This window comes from Eulemur rufifrons, chromosome 1 (genome assembly GCF_041146395.1).
Source record: "Eulemur rufifrons isolate Redbay chromosome 1, OSU_ERuf_1, whole genome shotgun sequence".
In the NCBI taxonomy this organism is placed as follows: Eukaryota; Metazoa; Chordata; class Mammalia; order Primates; family Lemuridae; genus Eulemur; species Eulemur rufifrons.
Genome location: NC_090983.1, coordinates 67,731,032 through 67,752,777, shown reverse-complemented (window position 1 = coordinate 67,752,777; position 21,746 = coordinate 67,731,032). Strand labels below are relative to the sequence as shown.

General features: G+C 37.3%; 1 protein-coding gene across 1 annotated transcript in view; it reads left to right on the top strand.

Annotated features, from left to right (window-relative positions):
* The window catches only part of GPD2 (glycerol-3-phosphate dehydrogenase 2), a 134,319-nt gene that overhangs the window by 23,807 nt on the left and 88,766 nt on the right, over positions 1–21,746 (top strand). The window contains exon 2 of the mRNA XM_069472462.1: positions 10,660–10,769. Within this exon, the coding sequence (XP_069328563.1) occupies positions 10,668–10,769 (102 nt within the window). The 5' untranslated portion in view covers positions 10,660–10,667. The remainder of the gene's footprint in view (positions 1–10,659; positions 10,770–21,746) is intronic.

The following is a 21,746-nucleotide window of genomic DNA, read 5'->3' as shown; positions in this document are numbered from 1 at the left end:
TGTGAACTCCACTCAAATGTAAACTCTTGGAAGGCAGGGATTTTTGTGTTTGCTCTCAGTGCCTGGCCCAAGATGGATGATCAGTAAATAATTATTGAATGAAAGAATGAATGCAAGCCTTTATCATCCAACAGTGCTAAATAAATAAGACATTGAAAGAATGCCACCTTAAATGCATGAGGGTTTTTTTTCCCTACACGTACTGAATAAAGAAAAATCATAAAATAATACAATTTTAAAGTTAAAATAGCATTAGGCATTTTAGGGGTACCTCATTTATAGTTGGCGTGAAGATCAGCTACCTGAAATCACAAAGCAAGTTAGTGGGCCGATGGGAGTGCAGTGGTGTTTACAACTAATGGGTCACAACTAGTTACAGATTCCTTTGTTCCTTCTCTACTCCTCCTCCTTCACTTGACTAGCCTTAAAAAAAAAAAGAAAAAACTTTAAAACAAAAAGCAAAACAAAACAAATCAAGTTAGTGGAAGAGACAGAATTACAAGGCAGGCCTCCCTAATCTTTCCTTCCCGAATACCCCCTGGTGATTTTCTTTTTTAATCTGATGTTTTGGGAATTGAAAGAACATAGAGTTCTTTTTCTTTTTTTAAATCGATGACAGCTTTATAGAGAATATTGAATAAGAACTCTTTATCTTTATTTATGCTCTTCAAATTTTAGACTGTCACATGCTGTGATATTAGTTATGTTATGGTTGGTTCACGGTGTCTTATGCACAGTGACTAGACTATGGCACTTTGAATGGTCTCCACTTAGGGTGTGTGCCAGCCCTTTTAAAGAAGAAAAGAAAAATCTAAAAAGGAGAGATTTGGAGAGGATTCCTCATTCAAGTGGGGAGAGTAAGATCTTATGACCAAGGCTGTTTTAGCCAAGATGACAGATAGAAATACAACTTTGCTCAATACTTTTTCGTAGGTGAAGGAAAATGCAGTATATTTTCTTTACTTTTTTGGGGTGGGGGGATGGAGCATTTAGAAAATGTTATATTATTTTCACATACTTTTGAACAGGGGTTTTTGTTAGCAACGTGACTTACTTCTGTCTGTCTCTCCTTTTGTCTGATTATTTCCTTAAGGGTCAGACATTTTTAGGGAGTGTAATCACTAAGCTAAATGATATAATACATGATTATTTTGACTGTAGTACATCTCAGATTTCCTTTGCATATATGCATTGTGTCTGTAATTTGGCTCTTTGATGATAGTTCCTTTTGTACATGTGGATTATTAGATGTGCAGAGCAGTGAATTTTAAATGAAAATTTCAACAGGCCACAGGAGAAAAAAAGACTACAGGATGTAAAATGTGGCTAGTTTTGTTTCCTGGGGATCTTCTCAATCTCACGGAAGCAGAGTAATTGGTCTCCTCACCCCAACATACTTCTTGGTCTCTATTATAACTCTCAGTCACGGCTTATACATTAAGTATTTGTGTAGTGCTGTTTGTAATAGACCTGTATTCAAATTTAGAACTTTTGTTACAATGTAAAAAAATTAAATTAACTGGAATTATTGTGCTATAATTAATTATAAAAACTCAGTTTTTTTAGTAAGCTCAGAATTTGTTAAGCTATCCACAGCAAATATTTCCCCACATGCATTTTTAATGACGTATATAATGTGACTGAAACTGGAATTTTTGAAAGAATTGGTACATTTTCTTATTCAGTGATAAAAATGATGAACAAAAGCTGAGAAAATCAATTGACACTGGCATTTTGAAGTGAAAAAAAATCAGCTTTTTAAAAAGTTTTGTTTGTGTTTATTACCTTTGAAGCCTAATACCTTCCACATGTACTGAAGTCTTATACCTTCTACATATGTATTTCAAAAAAAAAAAAGAGATTTCAGAATAATGATCTTGATGCTCCTTAAGACTTTTTGTGTCTTCAAAGAAAAATGCCTACATTCAGTAGATCTATTTCCTAATTCATAGAGCTGTATTTCATAAAAATATAAAGTACTTGAAAAGAATAAAACATAACTCTGATTAAGATCCAGGTACATAGAAACAACTATCTGAAGCACCTTTTTTAATAAACATATTACTTAATTGAGATTTTCTTGTGCATTTCTTTTGATCATAAAATAAAGTTCATTGTTATCCATATAGGTAAAAAAAAAAACCTTTTCATTTGATTCACAGTGATTCTGTAGTATTTTATAGCATCTAAGCCTTTTTAAATTATATTTATTTATATGGTGAAGTGAACTTTGTTTTCTTATGAAACACTTTGGGATTCAACAGCCATGATTGCCGTTACTTTATAAAGCTTTGTTATAGTTCAATATGGATGAGAGGCATGATGTATTTCAATGTTAACACAGACATTTTACACTCTATTGTTTGGTAGGCAGTTTATTCTCTAGTAAAGTAAAGGGCTTTTTCTTATTTTAATCACTGAAATAGATTCTGTAACAGCATGTAAAATCTAAAAGAGGGTTTGTGCTGCCAAAGGAATGTCATCCGTTTTCTTAACCCAATAATAGGGCTGGAAAAGGGCAAAAAGATTGAAAGAAGCACAAGACTAGTGTGGTCTGTTTGACTAATGGACTTTTTTTGTATGTGTGATGCTTTGCTAACGTTCGTTCTTCCTTAAGGCAGAATTAAAGTTTTTTTTTAGGGTCTTTTTAATGCTAACTGAGGCATTTCTTAATTATAATCTATAAATGCAAGTTTGTTTAATTTCATGCTAGGCATGTTTCACTCAGTTCCTTAACCTGACTTATGTTTTTATAAGGAGTAGACACTTTTTGGAAGGAATGCTCCAAGTTTTCACTTGCAAGGAGCATTTTATTTTAGGCCTCCCAGGGTTACCCTAAATTTCGTATGTGGTAAACAAAGAAGGCAGACATATATTTAAATGGAAGATTAAAGATAAGATTGTATGGCTTTAAACAAAAATCTGTGAATATATATATGTAGGATGACAGAGGATATATATTAATTTTGATTTTAAAATGAATTTATACAAAGTCATTTGCATGAACTGTAGTTCTTTATGATTTGTATAGCAATTCTATGGAAAGCAAGTACAATAGAAACCATTCCATTATGAATTAAGCCGCGATTATTTGCATTTAATGAATATAAATGTATTATTAGCTAAGATAGGCTTCATTGATTTGTAATTCTATAGTGAACTTCATGAAAATAAGGAAAAAGGCTCAAATTTGGCTCTATAGTTCCAGTGTGCATTTTAGAAATGGTAGAAAATATAAAATACATAATATGGCAATTGCCTTGGAAACAGCATATATTTTATAAAAAAATTGAGTCTTAATAATTCCCTAGTAGAGTGCAAGCCTGTATCCTTATGTTTCTCTAAAGTCCCCATCCCTTTCCATATATTTTCATTTTAGGGGACTTTGTGAAATAAATGCTTGGCTAGTGGTTGTGATATTGTATATTAAATTTAAAAAAACCAAAAATTGCACATCAAAAAGGTTGACTTAATAATGTTTGAGAGAAATTTTTCATAAACAGAAACTTAACTGGCTCACTTTAAATAATTACCTCTTTTGCTCCTTTTTTTTTCCCGTACCTTTTACTTACTTTTTTGAACTCTGCCTCTGAAAGCAGCTCAACCCTTCTCTTGCAACTCCTTCTGTCAAACTTCCAGGCTCCTCCCCTCCTTTGAGGCTGAGAAATGGTCCTGGGCTAACCTCTTCCTCAGTCATCCATAGCTGTGGGTTTGCTCCTAAAGTGATATAACTGACCTAAAGATGCCCCAGGGAGACCAGTAGGAAGCTTTTCCAAAGTACTTTCTGGCTTGAAGCTATGTGAATCAATATACATATAGTGTTTTTCTTTCACTTTCTCTTTGTTTCCTGATTTTTGTTCTCTTTTGTCTTTATTAAAATACTCTCCCTTTGTTAAGATTGTTTTCAATCTTTTGGGTTGGGCCCTTCTGGCAGGGATTTTCTAGGGAAATAAATGGATTAGAAATGGAACATGCCCTTCCCAGAGGCAGCCTGGCTTTTTGACAGGGTGTGCAAGTCAGGGACAAAGCCAGGGTTTGGCTGCTGTACCAGCAGCCTATGAGTACAGTGCTTTAGCTTCCTCCTCGAGCGCAGTCCAGAATTCTGTACATCCCAAATCTGAGGATTCGTTATATTTCTAACGTTTCTGCTGATTTTTTACTTGCTTCTTTCATTTATCCTGTGTTAGCAGAATACTTTTCAGAAAAGGCGTTTTGTTTGTCGTTTGATATCCTGTTCCATGCATATCTTTACAACTGTAGGTTGTCGTTATTACTGTTGTGTTTATATTTTTTGTTTTGACATAATAGAGGAAGGGCTAGAGAAGAATGTGACTGAGGGATAAAAGTGTCTGCCGTTTTCTCAGGACTTGATACATTCACTTTTTCCATTAGGGTCATCTTTTGTGAATAACCTTTGAGTCCATTTCTTACCTAGGCCTAAATCCTTTTTAAAAATGTTTAAAGCAACCAATGAAAAAACAAAAAAGACAATTCATTTTCAGTATATGGACTAGGCCTTCTCTGTTGCCAGAGAACAGGCTGATGTGCCTCTGATGTTGACTATTTTGTCCATTTATGTCTGACAGCTTTCAAAAAGCACGCTGGAGGGCTCTCTGTGTGTTTCTGTAGGAATCACAAGCTGCTGTTTAAGATGCATGTGTGTATAAGTGCCTCTGCTTGGCTGGGGGGGATGTGTTTGCAGGCAGAGTGCTAATCGTTATCCCTACTGTAAAGTAAACCTTGGGGAAAGAGTAGTACATGGTGTGCTTTGATTGTTACTTGTCGGTATAAGCACTTGATCCGCAGATGTTTGGTGTGTAGGATCCATGAGATACTTCCTTAAAGGGAGTTGTACAAAGCATTTATTATCACATTAATTGGAATAATAAAAGGTTTGGTTTGCTAAAGTGTGTCTAGTTCAAACCACCCAGAAATCTTGACTTTTATAATTAAAACGGCTACCAGGCAGGAAGATGTTTTTGAATTCACTCCCTCTTCTTCCATTTTGCTATGGACTTGCTGTCAAGGTCCATGATTGTAGACTTGTTTGGCAGGACTTTCTCTGATGAGGTCCTGCACCTTTTTATAAGATCATGCACATTTCTTTGATTAAAGACACTGGATTTGTACGCAAGTGGATTGTCAGGCCTGGCCCTGTAAGTTGTGCCTTCCATGGGTGTGACAGTGTGACATGACTTAAAAGAGATGAGGGAGTGGTTTTCTATGCAGTTATCAGGAGGAGATAGCTGGGCATCTGAAGTGTAAGGAGTGTTTTGCTACCTTTGGGCCTGCATAGGCTTAGGTAAAGGGCTTAGTGATGTAGCACAGGCTACCTCTAGATCTCATTTTGTGTTTGAAATGCCTTGTACACTTGGTTTCTCAGTGTAGGTGATTCAAAGAGCATGGAATGCCTTTATATCTTGCTAGAGAACACATGTCTGAAAGACTGCAAGGCTGGTAGTTGAAATTACTCTTCTGAAAATGAGCTGAGCTGTTCCTGCCCCCCCCCCCCACCCCCCGCCCTGCAACTTGTCATGCTTGTAAGGCACGGGGAGAAATATACTTACTTCTGTGCTGGCAGAAGAACCAAAACCCTGAGAAGTTCCCATTTTTTATTAAATTAATGGAGATCATGGGGATTGGAAAGGTAATTGCCATTTCTGTACAAGAAGCTAGAAGGATAGGAGAGTTTTTGTAAACATTAAAGGACCCAGGCCTTCTTCATAAATCTATTTGCATGGATTCTGAGTTGTGCTAAATTTACATCTTGATAAGTAAAGAGAGAAAAGATAAGACAAGAAGATGAGGAGAGGAGCTTGCATACTCTATTTAGAGATTTCAGGGGCCAGGAAATGTGCTCTTGTTCTGCAATAAATTTGCTTGTGGGTAGCTGCTGGGGGGACCTTTTGCCTTTTTACGTAGGTGTTATTACTTGCTCTCACAAGTGTAAAGCGTGTGGTGTGACAGTGTGACGTGACTTTTGAGTCATCTGAAGTGTAAGGAGCCCAGCCACCCGACCTCGTCCTTATAACTGTGCATGGAAAACCACTGCCTCATATATTTTGAGTCATCAGTGTATGTATGAGTTGGCTGGGAGAGTAGCCTTGGCTCTGCATGGGAGGAGGCAGAGTGGTCAGCACTCAGGGACTGTATGAAATAGGATCTGAAGGCTGGTTCTCATTGTTGGAGTCACTTTGTCTATGATAGGAGTCCTAAAAGGACAGCGAAGAATTCAGTTGAGCCAGATAAGTTGCAGCAGTCAGCTAGAAACATGGGTCAGCAAACTTTGAGAAGCGGCAAATCCAGTTTTTGTTTGCTAGGAGTAAGTACATTTTATTGTGTAGAAGTTACACCTGTCATTTCTGGGCAGACATTTCCCAATCCTTACCTTTAGCTCTGATTAGTCATGTGAGTTTTAGACCCTTATATCCATCTGTTTGCCGTTTTCTCCAAATAGATATTGTTCTTTCAAGATCTCAAATTTTCTTAGTTCCACACTGAGCTCCTCTTCTTCCATAAACCTGTTTCTCCTTCTAGATCTTAATATCGTAATGTTGGGGCCAAGCCCCAGCTACCCAGGCTAAATCCTCTTATGTTCAGTCTCTTCCCACTTCCTCCTGTAATTGGTTGGCCAGTCATGATCTCTAATTGAGTGCTGTCCTTACAAATTTTGGCAAAGTATCAGTCTCTGCATTTGCACTTTCCAGTGTGGCCTTAAACCAGGCTCTTATCCTCTGGCATAAAGACTATGTCATTGCCCTCTAAGGGGTCTCTATCTTCATCATAAATTGCAATACAAAAATCTACTTGAAACCTCTTTGTGCAACATAGGACAAAATATCTTGCTGCTTTGATCTATAGCCTCCACTCCCCATTGTCAACAAAATAACATAGAAATATCTTACTTCACATATACAGAATCTTCTTTTCTCTTGCCCTGGACTTTTTTTTAAACTTCATTTCCAGCTGAACATTATCTCTTTGCCAAACCAGATGACTACTTGTATGCCTCTAGAATGTTATGGTGATGTTCCTCTTTCTCTTTCAAATCTTTCTCCATCCAGAACTTCCCCTACTCACCCCATTCCAATTCCTTTTTTTCTTCAAGATCCTTCTCAAATATTCTCTCTTCTCTGAAGCCTTCTTTAATTGTTTTAGTCAGAATCAATCTCTTGCTCGCCTATAATGATACATCACCTTGCTTTCTTTTCTTCCAGAGTATCTGTAAACACTCAGTATGGCACAACTGGTTATACAACAGAGTTACAAGGCAGACTTTGGTGTTTAATCCTATAAGTAGACTGTAAATTCCTTATGGGCATTTGATAAACTCACAGATATATTTAGTTGAGAACCATTTTGTTTAGGTTTTGCCAGCTGAGCTGGTGTTCTCCTTGTAAGAATTAGAGGACTAACACTGGTCTGTGCCAATGAAGGAGCCAATCCTGAGTCATTGTATATGTGATTTAATTAATAGGCTATAAAACCTGAACGTTAAGCTGTGATAACGAAGCAAATTATTATTTTTTTGGATAATTTTTCTCCCTTTGGTTTTCTCAAACTTTTAATTGCAAAAGGTAAAGATTTGTCCGTATCGTTGGTTCTCTTCATTGCTAATTTCCCAGTAAAGCAAAGAAATAATCTTTTCTTCTTCGTAATCACTGTGAAAACTTTTCTCCTTACAATGGTATGTAAATGAGTACATGGTGTCCACAGCATGTAGTTTATATTTATATGGTTTTATGTTTCTTTCAACATTAAAATAAAATTCTTACATTACCTGGCTGAAGATTACTAGTAGATACTTTGCCAGAAGCTTTGTCATTGCCTTGGAGAGAAACCCAAGTGCCAAGGGACCTGACACTTTGGGTGATTATTTGAGAATAGGGTTTTCTTTTGGAGTGACAGCAACATATGGTATAGCTTTGGGGGAGAAGTTGAGACCAAAGGCAAGGGAGAACCACCCAGTGGTCAAGAGCATAAATGCAGTCATGGTTTTCTCACCAGAAAGTGACTTTGGGGGCAAATCTCCTATTTCCTCTGAACCACAAGGGCCTCTTTTATGAAATTAGATGTTGTGAGAGTGTGAAATGAGCTGATGTGTGTAAAAACTTGAAAGCACAGTACCTATTACCTAGCAAATACTCTTGTCAGTATAACATTCATAATAACAATAACAACAATAATAATAATCTTAGGAGAGCCCGGTGAAACTGACTGATTCTGTGCCTTTGTTTTTGAATTACCCATCAGAGTGATTTATTTGTTATAATGAGCTAGATGATCTTACAGAAGGATTTGATCACAGTAGAAATAATGAGCCCTTAAGCAGAGGTTAGTTTATAAAATTATTGAAAAAGGAAATTCTTTATTGATTATAGTCAATATTATTGCTAACTCTGCAAAATAATATGTGAATGTAGTTTTTCATTAGTATTAGTGGCTCATTGAGAAAATGTGTGAAAATATACCCCTTTGCAATTTTTGGTCTCAGACAAATCAAATTGAAACAAGACAATAAGGTGGGCAGGGAACGTGCGGACCCACACACTTGGAAAAGCTAGGTGCAAACTTAACTGGCTGAATGAATACCTGACGCTGAGACATTTTCATTGACTGTGTTATATATAACATCCCTCAGTTGGCCATGTTGATATGTAGTATCCTTTGTGAGATCAGCAATGACATTGTCAGTATGACAGAAGCAATGATACTAAGCTAAAGTTAGTCTATCAGTCCCACCATTCACATCCTAAGGGACCACCAGGCTGCTGTCTATATGGGTCAGGCACGTGTACTATTTAGGTAAATAGAACTGGAACTCTATTCTCTGTCCCCAGTTGTCAGGTCCCTGTTAGCCTTGAGAACATGCTCTCTCTCAGCTGCTGGGGTTTTCATTGTTGTGTGATAGGCACCCGTGTGAACATTCGTAGCAGTACCTTGAATGGTGATGGTGAGCTATGACAAATGAGTGCCCACTAAATTGAGATTTTTACTATCAGAGCAACCTAGGATATAAGGTTTTGGTCAGGGTTGACTGTGAATGGTCCTTAGCCAGCACATACCAAATATCTTGTGGAAGGAGGGGATGGTTGATATAGCAAAGAGACAGTAAAGAAGAGGCCCCCAGTAACAGACTCCCTTTGCATGTGAAATATTTTCCTAGTAAGAATCTTAATAACAAAGATGAATCTTAGAGTTTAGGAATTTGTCAGAAAGAATGAGATCAGAGCAAAGAATAAAATGTTAAGAAATGCCAACTTTTATTTTAGTATATAATTTATAGTATTCCGAAATGAATTTTCTGTAGAATCATAGTTACCAACTGTACTGAAATTCTTTAATTTAGGATAGTGTGATAATACTGTCTATCCATTATGGACCCAAACATTTGACCGTATCATAATTTATGTTGAGATACTATGTTTTTTAGTATCCTAAGTTAAATTGCCTTCATAATAAATATATTCTTGACTTGTGAGATATCAGTAGATATCTGTATATTGTGTTGTTGAGACAGGGCAGAGCTCCACCCATACGAGAAAGTAGAGTAGTGACTTCCCTGTTAGGTGTGGGTGTGCCAGCTGCTTTTGTGAATGGAAATTCGGAGGTGGGTCACATTTCTTAACTTTAAGAATTTTTCTTAGGGCATTGCACAGTGTTATGTTTTTATCTTTAACAGAATAAATGTGGAAACGAGGATTTTGGGTGGAATTTTCATTTTTTATGCGATATTTTTGGTTTCTGAAAAAGTAAAAGAATAATTTTAAGTCCTCAAAAAAAATAAATAAATAAATAAAAAACTTTAAAAAATTCCATCAGTCCAGTAGTGGAAAACAAGTGAGAGGCAAGAAAGTCAAGAGCTAAGACAGTGCAGAGCTTTATTTAGACACATACAGTGAACACAAAAGAGTGCTTGATCTGGAGGGTTTTCTATTGAAATTGTGGTGTCATGCAACTCAGGCTAGAAGAAAAAATATATATATTTTTTAAGTTCCCCTAATGAAAGGAATTACAGCAATTTAAGTTTGTCAGTTTGTGAAAGCATCAAGGCATGGTATACTTTGACTTTTTATCTGTAAAGTGTAGACTCTCTTAGTGTAGAAATATAAGTGTGTTGGCTTTTGGCTCTAGTGAGAACTTCATTAGGAAGGGAAAAACTCGGTGAGGGAGTTGTACCACAATTTGAATTAAACACTTGCCAAAAAACCTGAAGCCAGCCTGGGGTTTATTGTTATGTTGAGTGACCCAAGACTTCCACCAGTTCTCCTTGTGGAGGGGATTAGCTGTTGAACAAATTTGCAAGTACAGCATGCAGTTTTGTCAAATACCCAATGACATTTCTTTTCAGGGCTCTCTTGACTTTATACTGTTTAAATGTCCTGAGTTGTCTCTTAATTTGCTTTCCTTTCTTTAATTCCTGTCAGATCTGAAAGTAACTTTTTACATAATCAATTCTCTTGTCTAGGTTTCTTTGGGTATTACTTTTGAGTTGCTCTATATAAGTTGGTGTGTTAGTAACTTCCTTATTTTATGTTTTCTTTTCTTGTTTAACATGGTTTCATAATCTACACAGTGCCTTTTTATTATTAGGATTGTTATGCAATAAAAATCCCAATTGACTTCTTTTTGTTTCACTTTTCTTTTTTTTCTTTGTAGGCTAAGAGATGGCATTTCAGAAGGCAGTGAAAGGTACTATTCTTGTTGGAGGAGGTGCTCTTGCAACTGTTTTAGGACTCTCTCAATTTGCTCATTACAGAAAGAAGCAAGTGAGTAACAGTACATGTATTGATTATAATATGCAACTTAAATCTGCTAAAGAACTGTAGATGGGGTGTGTGTACACTAATGATTTTGTTGAGAAATTACTTTTAAAGTTTCTCAGTTTGATTTGAAAGATGCTAATTTAGAATGGTTCCTTAATGATCCTTGAGAACTGTGTGTATCTCATTTTTTTTTTTAAAGTGAATTTCTTTTTCAGGAGGCATTGTTTAGCCTCTGTTTTGGCTCCTTGGTTTTTAAAAGACTGCTTCATTTATGAGTGCCAGGGTTTGTTCATTTAGACTTCCCTTGTCTAATTCATCGAAATGTCTGGATACCTTCTATGTTCGGGCCAAAAGTTTGTCTTATTAGAAGGCAGGCTGCTGAGAAAGGAAATGGAAAAGAAAAGGCCTAACCGAATCCTAGTTTTATTTCTTAAAGGTTTGGTTACTTATGTAATATTACCTTGTATGAGGTAAAAATTTTAATGGAAGAAAGCCATGAAAATGAGATTTGTATGGAGTTTCCAAATAATTTAAAATGTTCAGTTTATTTTCACTTTATTTTTTTCCTTTGCACTACAACTGTGCCTTCCCATAGTTCAAACTGATGCCAGGAAATAATTTTGTTGAATGGTTTTGTTCTTTTCAGGCTTGAAATGCTGGCAACCATCTCAGTAGTTAGTATCAATCTCTTGTTGCCCCTCGCCTATGTCATTAGGGCATTTTGTGATACCTGCTTGATAGTGTGTTCTTTTTGCCAAGATGAAGGTGAAGGAATTTGGTAAGCTCTGTGTAACTGGGTGATCCATGAGCTACCTTTAAGCTATGGATTATCTTGTATTTGTTTCTGTTCCTTTGTGCTACAGGATGGTAGAGCTATACATATTGCTTGGAACCCCATATCCTGAAAGGTACCACTTCAAAACATATATTAGGAAGCATCTATGTGCTGGCTTATAGTTTTAAAAAACAAGATCATTTTTATGTGCTTCCTCCTAAAGATGGATGATATAGAATAGATTGTGTTAGTCTTTCTTTTGCATTCTGAACTGTAAGTACATTACCCTCAAGGTTTTCTAAGGCAGATATTATTTTTTTAATTAACACATAATAATTGTACATATTTATGGGGTACATAGTGATGTTTCAATACATACAATGATATTATTGACTGCTGTTGAATCTCTTCCTCGCCCATTGATTGTGCACAGTGCACTATTTTAAAAGATTGCCTTGGTTTCTTAAAAGTAAGAGTGAAAAGATGTTGCTTCTGCTGAGGCTATTTCAGAAGTGCACTTCTCTTTGGGACATGGGCGTTAAGGGATTAGATTACTTCTGCCATCTTTACCAGTGCTATCTGAAATGATACTGGGAAATGCCAATGCCAAAGGTCACGATATCTAATATGATGAGTTGTTGCTAAATTTATACGTGGTTTATATCTTTTGACCACAGTAAGCATGTTCTCCTTCAGAGTTTATAGCTTAACTTTGTGCTTAGATAATATTGTTTCATTTTTTTGTGTGTATTTGATTTCTCTCTAATAATTGACCTTACAGAATAGAATAACCAGAAGATTAAGAAATAAGGCTGGATTTTCGTCAGTAAAATCAAGGGCCTATTGATTCCTGGAACATTTTGTCATTTTATCCTTCCTAACTTAGATTTCCTGACCACCCTCGTAGCCAAATGAAATGGATATCAGCAGCTTCAAGTCATTTATAATTTTAACCTGACAAGTTCTGGTGAAAAAAATTACTAGAGGCATATTCAGTCAATGAGTTGCATAAGAAATCCAACTGTGTACATTTTTTTAATGGTGATTCTTATCCCTTTAAGACACTACCATGAGCATATATTTTGGGAGTAGCAGGTGAGATTGTAGCCATAGGGATTGGCAACAATAAATAAATAAGTACAAGCAAGAATGAGAGAGAGGAAACAATTTATTTGAGCCATTGACATAAAGTGACCACAGGCCTTCCTTAACTCAGCTGTCCTCTCTCAGAAAATATCTGCCAATCAGAGCCATTCTAGGGGGAGAATGTTCTTGACTTCTGTAGTCAAAAAAGGTCTGCCCCTTGAGACACATTAATTGGCTACATTTTTGTTTGTGCAAGCTGAGGCCTTAAATGTGACTAGGTATGCTCCATTTTTCTGCAGAGTGATGCTTAAAGTATTGGCTCATTGCAGGCATATTTACCTACTGTGTTTTTACATTTTTTCCACTTTTCTAAGATGACTCCAACTGATAAACTGCCTTCTGTTAAGAATAAGTTGGTGTTGAAACCCCAAGATACTGACGTCCTAGAAAGCTGTGTGTTGGCCTTAACTTCTGGCACATTTTGCTGCATTGCCACATTCTCTGTCTTCCTGTCCCCTGGCTCATGATCTTTTGGTACTCTCAGTGCAAAACGTCCTTCCTAAAATACAGGCAGAAGCTGTATTCTCAATACAAATGGGTTGATTCTAAAAGTTGGTAAATTGTTAAAATACGTTTGGTGATGAGATAGTACTATAGGAGTGTTCAGGTGCCAGGTCAGCTCACAGAAACCTTTTAGGTCAATCGTACAGTTAAATTAGCTTGTGTTTGCAAGGAAAATGATTATATCTACTTTTCTTTTTTTTAAAAAAAAAATTAAACAGAAAACACAATGTAATAAAAAAATGTGGATTTATTTACCTTTAACCCAGTTGCTTGAATCCAAGCCACTGTAGATGAGGGGATAGAGACCTTGGTGGAAACTGGCATTTCTGGGGGCAGGGGAGGGGTCAGCGGTGGCAGCAGTGATTCTTTTGTCTTGCTTTACTTCATAGTATGACTTTTCTTCATACAAGCGTGCTGTTAACATTTATCTTACTTGTGTTTATCAGTGATGTATAGTGCCTACCCTTAAGCCAAGTGAAACGTAGAGGTCCAGATTTAGAAGACATGAAGGTTATCATAGTCTAAGGAGAGAGCTATTATTATTATTATTAATCTTTTGGAATAGGGTAGTCTGAATCTTCCAGTCCATTGCGGAAGGAGAGGAACGTTGGCTGATTTCTTTTGTGTCCACCCATGGAGAAGGAGATTTGTGGCCACATGTGGCATCTGTCTTCCAGGCCTTCTTTAGTTACGCACATAGGGGTTTTTAGAGTGGTCTCAGAATGGCTTCCTCTTCCTTTCGTTTTCCACCTCCCTTTATTTTCTCACTCGTATGTTGGTGACTAAGTTTCCACAAGGCATATTGATTTTTTCTTCCTCCCAGACCAGCTGCATGCTGCAGGCCGAGAACTGGGACATAAGCATTTCACACTCTCTTAAATCCCTCCAGGGGCAGAGCAAGCAGACACCTTTGCAGGGGTATGGAGATTGTGATTCACTATTTAGTATAGGTTGGTTTAATGATAAGCTTTTAGTTGGAAGGGCCTTGGAGGACATTTTATCCAGTGAAAGGAAGTATCACTTTTGGGGGAAGCCTCGTTTTTCTAATTCCAAGCTGGTGAGAGAATGGAGTAGATGGAGAGGGAAATTTCAGTTATGAGAGGGGGCCTGGGGTACTTTCAGAACAGGTAAACCTTCGTGAGGAACAGAAGTGGAGAGCCTTCAGAGTCAGGGCTGCGCGAGGGTTCCTCAGGAAGATGGGAGGAATGGGGGCGGCCAGGGAGAATGCAGCAAGAACGGGGCAGGAGTACAAGAATTTAACCCAGGGCAGCCCTGGTCTTTTCATTATAGGCCAAGGGCATTGTTTGAAACCTTTTTTTTTTAAACTCAACATTTATTTCGTACCTTCTAGGTCCTAACTGGAAAAATTGATGTGATGGCGTGGGCTTCTTTTTAACCCCAGTGGTGTGGTTGATATAGCAAAAATCTATTTAGGTCTGAGGTGGGCTCTCTCGAGTAACACCTGCTGCGTCTGTTCCTTCCATTACCCACTCTGAAGGGCGGGTGGGCCTCCAGAGCTGCCTCTGACGTGCAGCCTGAGAACCACTGAGAGCTTTCTCAAAGCCCGGATGTGAAAGACTGTTCTCTTTATTTTCCCCATACCATAAATAGGCAGGGAGTAGGCTTCAGCACATGGAAACCAAGGTCTCTTTTTAGTGGGAGGAGTGATCTTATTAGAATCAGGGAATTGATTGATGTTCTGTTCAAAAGCAGCATAACAGAAAGGCCAAGAGCATGATCTTTGGAACAGTCTTTGCAGACTGCCTTCATTCAATACCTCACTCTACTTCTTTCTTGCTTTAATTTTTTATGTTTCTTTATCCTTATTTACTTATTTATTTTTCCCTTTTATTTTTAGTTTCATGTCATAAATGCTAGAACTTATTCCTCCCATCTAGCTGTAACTTTGTGTCCATTAACCAACCTCCCCCTAGCGGCTCCCCCACCTTTGCCAGCCTTTAGTACCCACAATCCTACTCTCTACTTCTACCAGCTTAATTTTTTTTTTTTCCCCCTTTGGCTCCCACATGAGTGAGAACATGCATATTTATCTTTCTGTCTCTGACTTATTTCACTTAACGTAATGTCCTTCAGGCTCATCCATGTTGCTGAGAGTGACAGTATTTCATTCTTTTAAATAGCTGAATAGTATTCCATTATGTATATAAAACACATTTTCTTTAGCCACTCATCTGTTGACAGACATTTATTTATTTATTTATGTACTATTATTATTATTTTTGAGACAGAGTCTCACTCTGTCGCCCCGGCTAGAGTGCTGTGGCATCAGCCTAGCTCACAGCAACCTCAAACTCCTGGGCTCAAGCAATCCTTCTGCCTCAGCCTCCCAAGTAACTGGGACTACAGGCATGTGCCACCACACCTAGCTAATTTTTTTTATTTTTAGTAGAGATGGGGTCTCGCTCTTGCTCAGGATGGTCTTGAACTGCTGAGGTCAAGAGATACCCAGGCAGCCTTGGCCTCCCAGAGTGCTAGGATTACAGGCGTGAGCCACCACGCCAGCGTAGACATTTAAATTGATTCCATATCTTGGCTATTGGGAATAGCTAGCTCTGTATCTTAAGTGATTATGGACAATTTTCTTAAATTCTCTGGGCCTCATTTTCTGCCATCTGTAAAATGGGGATAACAGTGGGACTTCCTTCAAAGGATTGTTAAAGAGTAGTGAAGTCTGGAAGAGTTGCTGGAACATAGGAAGCTTTCAAAGTGTTATTATAAATTTCCCAGGTAACATGAATATAAAGTGTGGTTGTAGTTAGCAAGAAAGTTGCTCTTGTCACTGGAGACTCTTGCATTCAGCGATACCTTGTTAAGACTTTGAGATTAATAGCAAATGGTATATGCTTTATCTGAGGTTGTAGAATGGCTCCAAAACAGGTATTCAGGCACTCTTCTGTTTTCTCTTCTCATTTTCTGATCTGAGTGTGAGCTAGGTGGGCAAACCCAATTATTGACTTAAACTCTTTAACTGTTGTAATAAATTCCTTGACTATCCCACTGTTTCTTTTCTTTTTCTATTTAGGCTTATATGAATTATGGCAGACTTGATTTCTATGGCTAATATGTTCCTAAAAAGTTACATGAATGTAGTTTTCTTTATAAATTAATACATAGTACAATGCTATCCATTGGAATTCTATGGTGAAACATTTTTGAAAAACAGGTAATATTGGGAAAAATCTCTAACTTTTTTGGAGGGTAAGTCTGAATTTTCATGGATCATTTTAGCTTGAAATGGAATGTAATTAAACTTAATTCTTCTTTCCCAAAGCCAGTGATGTTAGAGCATGTGATGTAGTAATAGTTGCTGATGACAGGATCTTCATGCTTTGCAAGGAAGTCTCTCACTTTGTAAGAGAGAGCAATTCACTAAACTTGTGAGTAGCTTACAAAATACTACAGTTCATTTTATCATATTAAGGGAATATGAAAAAAACGATAGAAGTGATGTGTTAGGTGAGTTGAAATACACTTAAACCTATACTACCTTTATTGTTAGTATTATCAAAACCCAAAAGAAAAAATTATTTATCCTAATGAGAGGCAGAGTGAAGCATGGATAATTAAAATCCACACAGATTTTGAGAATATTGTTTTAACTTGTAATTTCAGTCTCTACAATATATTATTTTTAAGAGTTCTAATAAAACAGTGCTTTTTGACTGGTAGTGACTCCAAAGTTAAGTCAGTAGCAAAAGATAAGATTGGAGAAGAAACAAAACATAGAATGATCAAATCTAGTCCGAATAAAATCTACTTTACGATTTATTTTAACAGACCCCCAAAAGAAACAACACTTAGCTTCCTGAATATGTCTGTTATTCGAGTGTGACTGGGTTTTGTTGAACCTGTTTTTGTGCATGGATTGTGAAAGCTTTCAGATTTCCAATTTCTTTATAAAGTAAGGACAATGTCACTTTACTCATAGGCTTTTTTCACCATGAAGTATATGCTGTATATACTGTCAGTTTATACAAGTCAGTGATTATAGTACCTGACACATAGCAGGTCTTTAGTATCTGTTATACTTCTTTCCCCTTCCCCTGATACAGGATATGAATATTTGAAATAAACCTAGCCTCATTATGCATAATAAGAAAGACATAACACCAGATTTCTTTTAAATAGCTGAGCTTTTGGTTGGCATACTTTTGCTTGTATTGATGACTAGACAGAGAAACTGGTAAAGGGTAGAGAAACTTGAAGTTCAAATGAGTATTGATTGGAGAGAAATTGAAATTATAAGCACAGCATCTAGGATATGATATCAGTTAAGAAACAACTTAAATTACAAAAATTCCACTTATGGCCAGGTGTGGTGGCTCATGCCTGTAATCCTGGCACTCTGGGAGGCCGAGGTGGGAGGATCGCTTGAGGTCAGAGGTTTCAGACCAGTCTGAGCAAGCATGAGACCCGATCTCTACTAAAAATAGAAAAAATTAGCCGGGCGTGGTGGTGCTCGCGTGTAGTCCCAGCCACTCAGGAGGCTGAGACAGGAGGATCACTTGAGCCCAGGAGTTTGAGGTTGCTGTGAGCTAGGCCGACGCCATGGCCTCTAGCCTAGGCAACAGAGTGAGACTCTGGCTCCAACAACAAAAAAAAATATTCCACTTAAGTGTCACCTTTCAGCAGTATCTTTGACTGGATATAACAACTTGTTTATTTTTTGAATACCCTTAACATCTTTGAGAATTTAACCTCAGTGAGAAATATTCTCTTGGTTCTTAAACTAACGAGTATCTGTGGGTTTGAAATCAGTATAAATCTTCTTGAGCATTGATATAGCTGAAATTACCACATGACACATTTGCTTCATTTTTACTAGATTGCTTTTAACTTTGTGAGTCAATTTATGTTACTAGACTTGCTTGTTCTCCCCACGTAATATTCCATCTCCAGAGGCATTTTTCATAGGTTTATAAGCAGTCATTCTCTTTAAAAAAAAAAAAATCTTAAAAGTGCTAATAAAAATAAATGTTCCTAAACAGTCATCATTATTATTGATTTCTAAAAAGTTCTTTCCTTGAGCATAACTGAAACTTTGTGCCCCTTGACCAACATCTCATTCTCCCCCTGCCTACCCCATCCCTGCCCCTGGTAACCACTATTCTACTCTCTGCCTCTATGAGTTTGACTGTTTTAGCTCCCACGTATAAATGAGATCAGACAGTGTTTGACTTATTTCACGTAGCATAATGTCCTCCAGGTCTAGCCATGTTGTCACAAATGTCAGGATTTTCTTCTTTTATAAGGCTGAATAATACTCTATTGTGTGTATTTCTTTATCCATCCATCCCTTATGGACATTTAGGTTGTTTCCACAACTTGGATATTGTAAATACATTGTGAATACATTCTTCATGTGGTATCTAATGCTGTAGTTCCTGCCTCAACATTAAAATCTACAAAAATGGCCATTTTTGAAGGTGTGAGGAAGAACTAGTGGTTGTATATATGAAGGTGGATAAAGAACTAGTCGTTGAGTAATGGGCTTCTCGGTTCTACCTGCCTGCTTACAGAGCCATCAACATCAGCATCATGTCAAACATGAGGGTAGAAACGTCTCTGCACCATGGCTTTCTGGGGCTTGCATTTGATGGTCTGTCGTTTTGCAGCTTCATCTGTGTGGATTTGTTTTTCTGTAATTGATGGGACCTCATCCATGAGGGGAAGATTCAGAATTACGTATGGACTGTATACAATGTCAGCGAGCTATAAATCTTGGGTTGTAATGCTAAACACATCTCATACTTGTATATTAATTGGAGTAAGCTAATTGGTATGATAAACAACCCCCAAAGCTCAGTGCCTTATCACAATGAAGGTTTATTTCTTGCTCACATTACAGTTCAGTGTGCATAGGCGGGAGTCCTATTTCTTGCAAGTGGGGGCCTATATAGAGGTCTCTTTATTCTAGTGGATCTGCTATACTGTAAGGCTTTGCTGCCCCACTGGTCATTTCCACCCAGCTGTATGGGAGGGTGGGAATTGTAATCCAGCAGTGTTCCCTGGAAGAAGAGAAAAAATTTTGTTAAGCATCCAGCTATCACATATATGTCCTGAATTTAGTTTCTTATCTAGTTAACAAATGAGCTGTATTTCTTTTGATGAGAGTTTTATTGTTAGGGCTATGCCAAAGACTGTTTCATTCATTTGCTTCTCTGATTTAGAATCCTGTGCATAGATTCCTGGAAGAACTGTTTTTCTCCTAGAAACATAACTAAATTTGTTGGGAATGTGTCTGATATCTAAAGCTTGATGAAGATTCTGAATACTCTGTATTTTAGATAAGGCCAGTTGAAACTATTCTTAACTCCTCTATATGGTTAACTGTTTCTTCAGAGGCATGTTTCATCAAAGTACTAAAATTATGCAGACAGAGCTGGAAATGTTCTCTGAAGAGCATCCTATCATCTTCCTTATAATTTTGGTTTTTATTTAACACTTAGCCCCCAAAGTGGGGCCACGGCAATATCTTTGAGTTATAACTCACATCAGGCCTTCGAGGAGTTTGTGATGCTGTTTTGTTGCTGGCATACAAAATCAGTGAGGTTAACTGTACTTCTATAGGTCACTCAGTGAGTCAACGACTGAGCTATGATTAGCGTTGACAGCTGGTGAGCTGCTAGGCTGTTGCTAACTGAGCAACATTGACATTCATTTTGATTTGACTTTGCATTTCATTTTCAACTATTTATTCATTTTAAGGCCTCTTTAAGAAACTTTTTAGGGATATTGTGGGACTGAGGAAACTTTCTATAAATGCTTTGAGGAGAGACCTTTAGCTTTCCTCTCCCCTGTCCCCATCTCCCAGCTGAGTAGTTAAATTATGTTTATACTAGGAAAGCTTCTTCTAGGTAGTTTTGTAAATTAAGAAGGAAATAGATGTTTTAAATAGAAGTTAGGCGATCCCAATTTAGCTTATTTATTTTGCAATTTGTGATTTTTCAACAAAGAATTTCTTAGAACTAATTTTATGATACTGAGTACCAACTAGGAAAGTTGTATTTATATTTGATGAAATAATTGACAGAGAAATTGAGAGTATGTGTCACAGATTTGAACAAAAACTATTTTGAACATAAGGTTAAAGTGTAGCTCAATGCCATCTGGATTATAAAGCTTGGAATTGGTCATTTGGCTTAGTGGTCAGCATTTTATTCACCTGAGAGGGATGGGGGAAGAGTAAGCTCTCTTTCAGTTCTGGATCCACTTCCAGATGTATGCTTTAGGGAGATTTTTAAGGAAAAGTGCTGTTTCATAGAACCCTGGGTATCAACTTAACTGCCCAATGTGGCTGGCTACAGGCTAGGACTTCTGATGTCACTGACTACCATCACTAGTTCCTGATTGCTGGTGCCAGAGAGGCTGGCAGATCCAGGGGCTCAAGTAACCCGTAATGTAGGCAAAAATGACCTAGCAGAGCTGTGGATGCCCAATTTAGGGTTAACCCTGGGATTTAATTCTGATTCTCTTAATTACTTGTCCAAGGGATAACTAAACTAGGTTGGCTCACTGGTCAGAGGATTTCTCCTTGCTATGGTGATTGTGAGTGAGACCTAAGGAGCTAGCCTATTAGAGTGTGTCCATTAACAGCCTCTAGACAAGTAATAGTTCTGTCTCGACTTCCCTCCAACCCCAGGCTTGTTCTCCAGGTTCTTTAATTCACAACAAGCTGTTAGAATTGAAAAACAATATTAAGTTTAGATACCCTCAAACACATATTCTATGTTTTAAAGATATTTATTTGAAAACCATTAAAACATATCCCCCAAACCTCAGAGCACGTAGTCAATTATGATGTTAATTTATTTGATGAATGCGTAGTCAGACAGAGCCAAGGGGTTCCCCCCACTTTTTTAGCTATAAAAAAGTTTGATAATTTGGTTATTTGGATATATTCTGATTGCTATTAAAAGAGCTTCTATGGTGCATTCTCAAAGGAATCATAGCCACATAAAGGCTCCCTCAAGGTGAATCAGACCTTTATTTTCAGCCACCCCAGAAGGACAGACTCCTCTTGTTTTCTCTTGTCTGGACCCCAGTAGAGATGACAGTCCACCCATTAGCAACTCTGTCTACAGAGTAATCATGAATCTCACCGAGTATGTTTACACTGAGAATTGTTGCGTACTGTCATGTTAAGTGGTGTACAAGAAAAAACATCAGCGGTTAGAGTCACAAAGTGATTCAGGAGGTGAATGAAGGTCATTAAAACATATTATGATTCACTGTGAAGAGATGCTTGTTGCATTTGCCTTTGAGGAATATATAAATATGGTTAATCTTTTTTAGTGACAAAAACCAGGAAGCAATTTCCCTTAAATTTAAGGATTCCATTGATTGAATCACATAATATGGGAGAGAGTGATAGTTGCAGTCTGAGGTGATTTGCATGAAACCCTGCTTTATACTCCAATTATTACTGTACATGATTACAGGACAACCTGGTTGTTAATTGCCTGTGGTCTTTAAATATGCACTTCTTTCAGAAATAGACACTAATTATTAGATCTTGTTTTTGGTCTCACCCT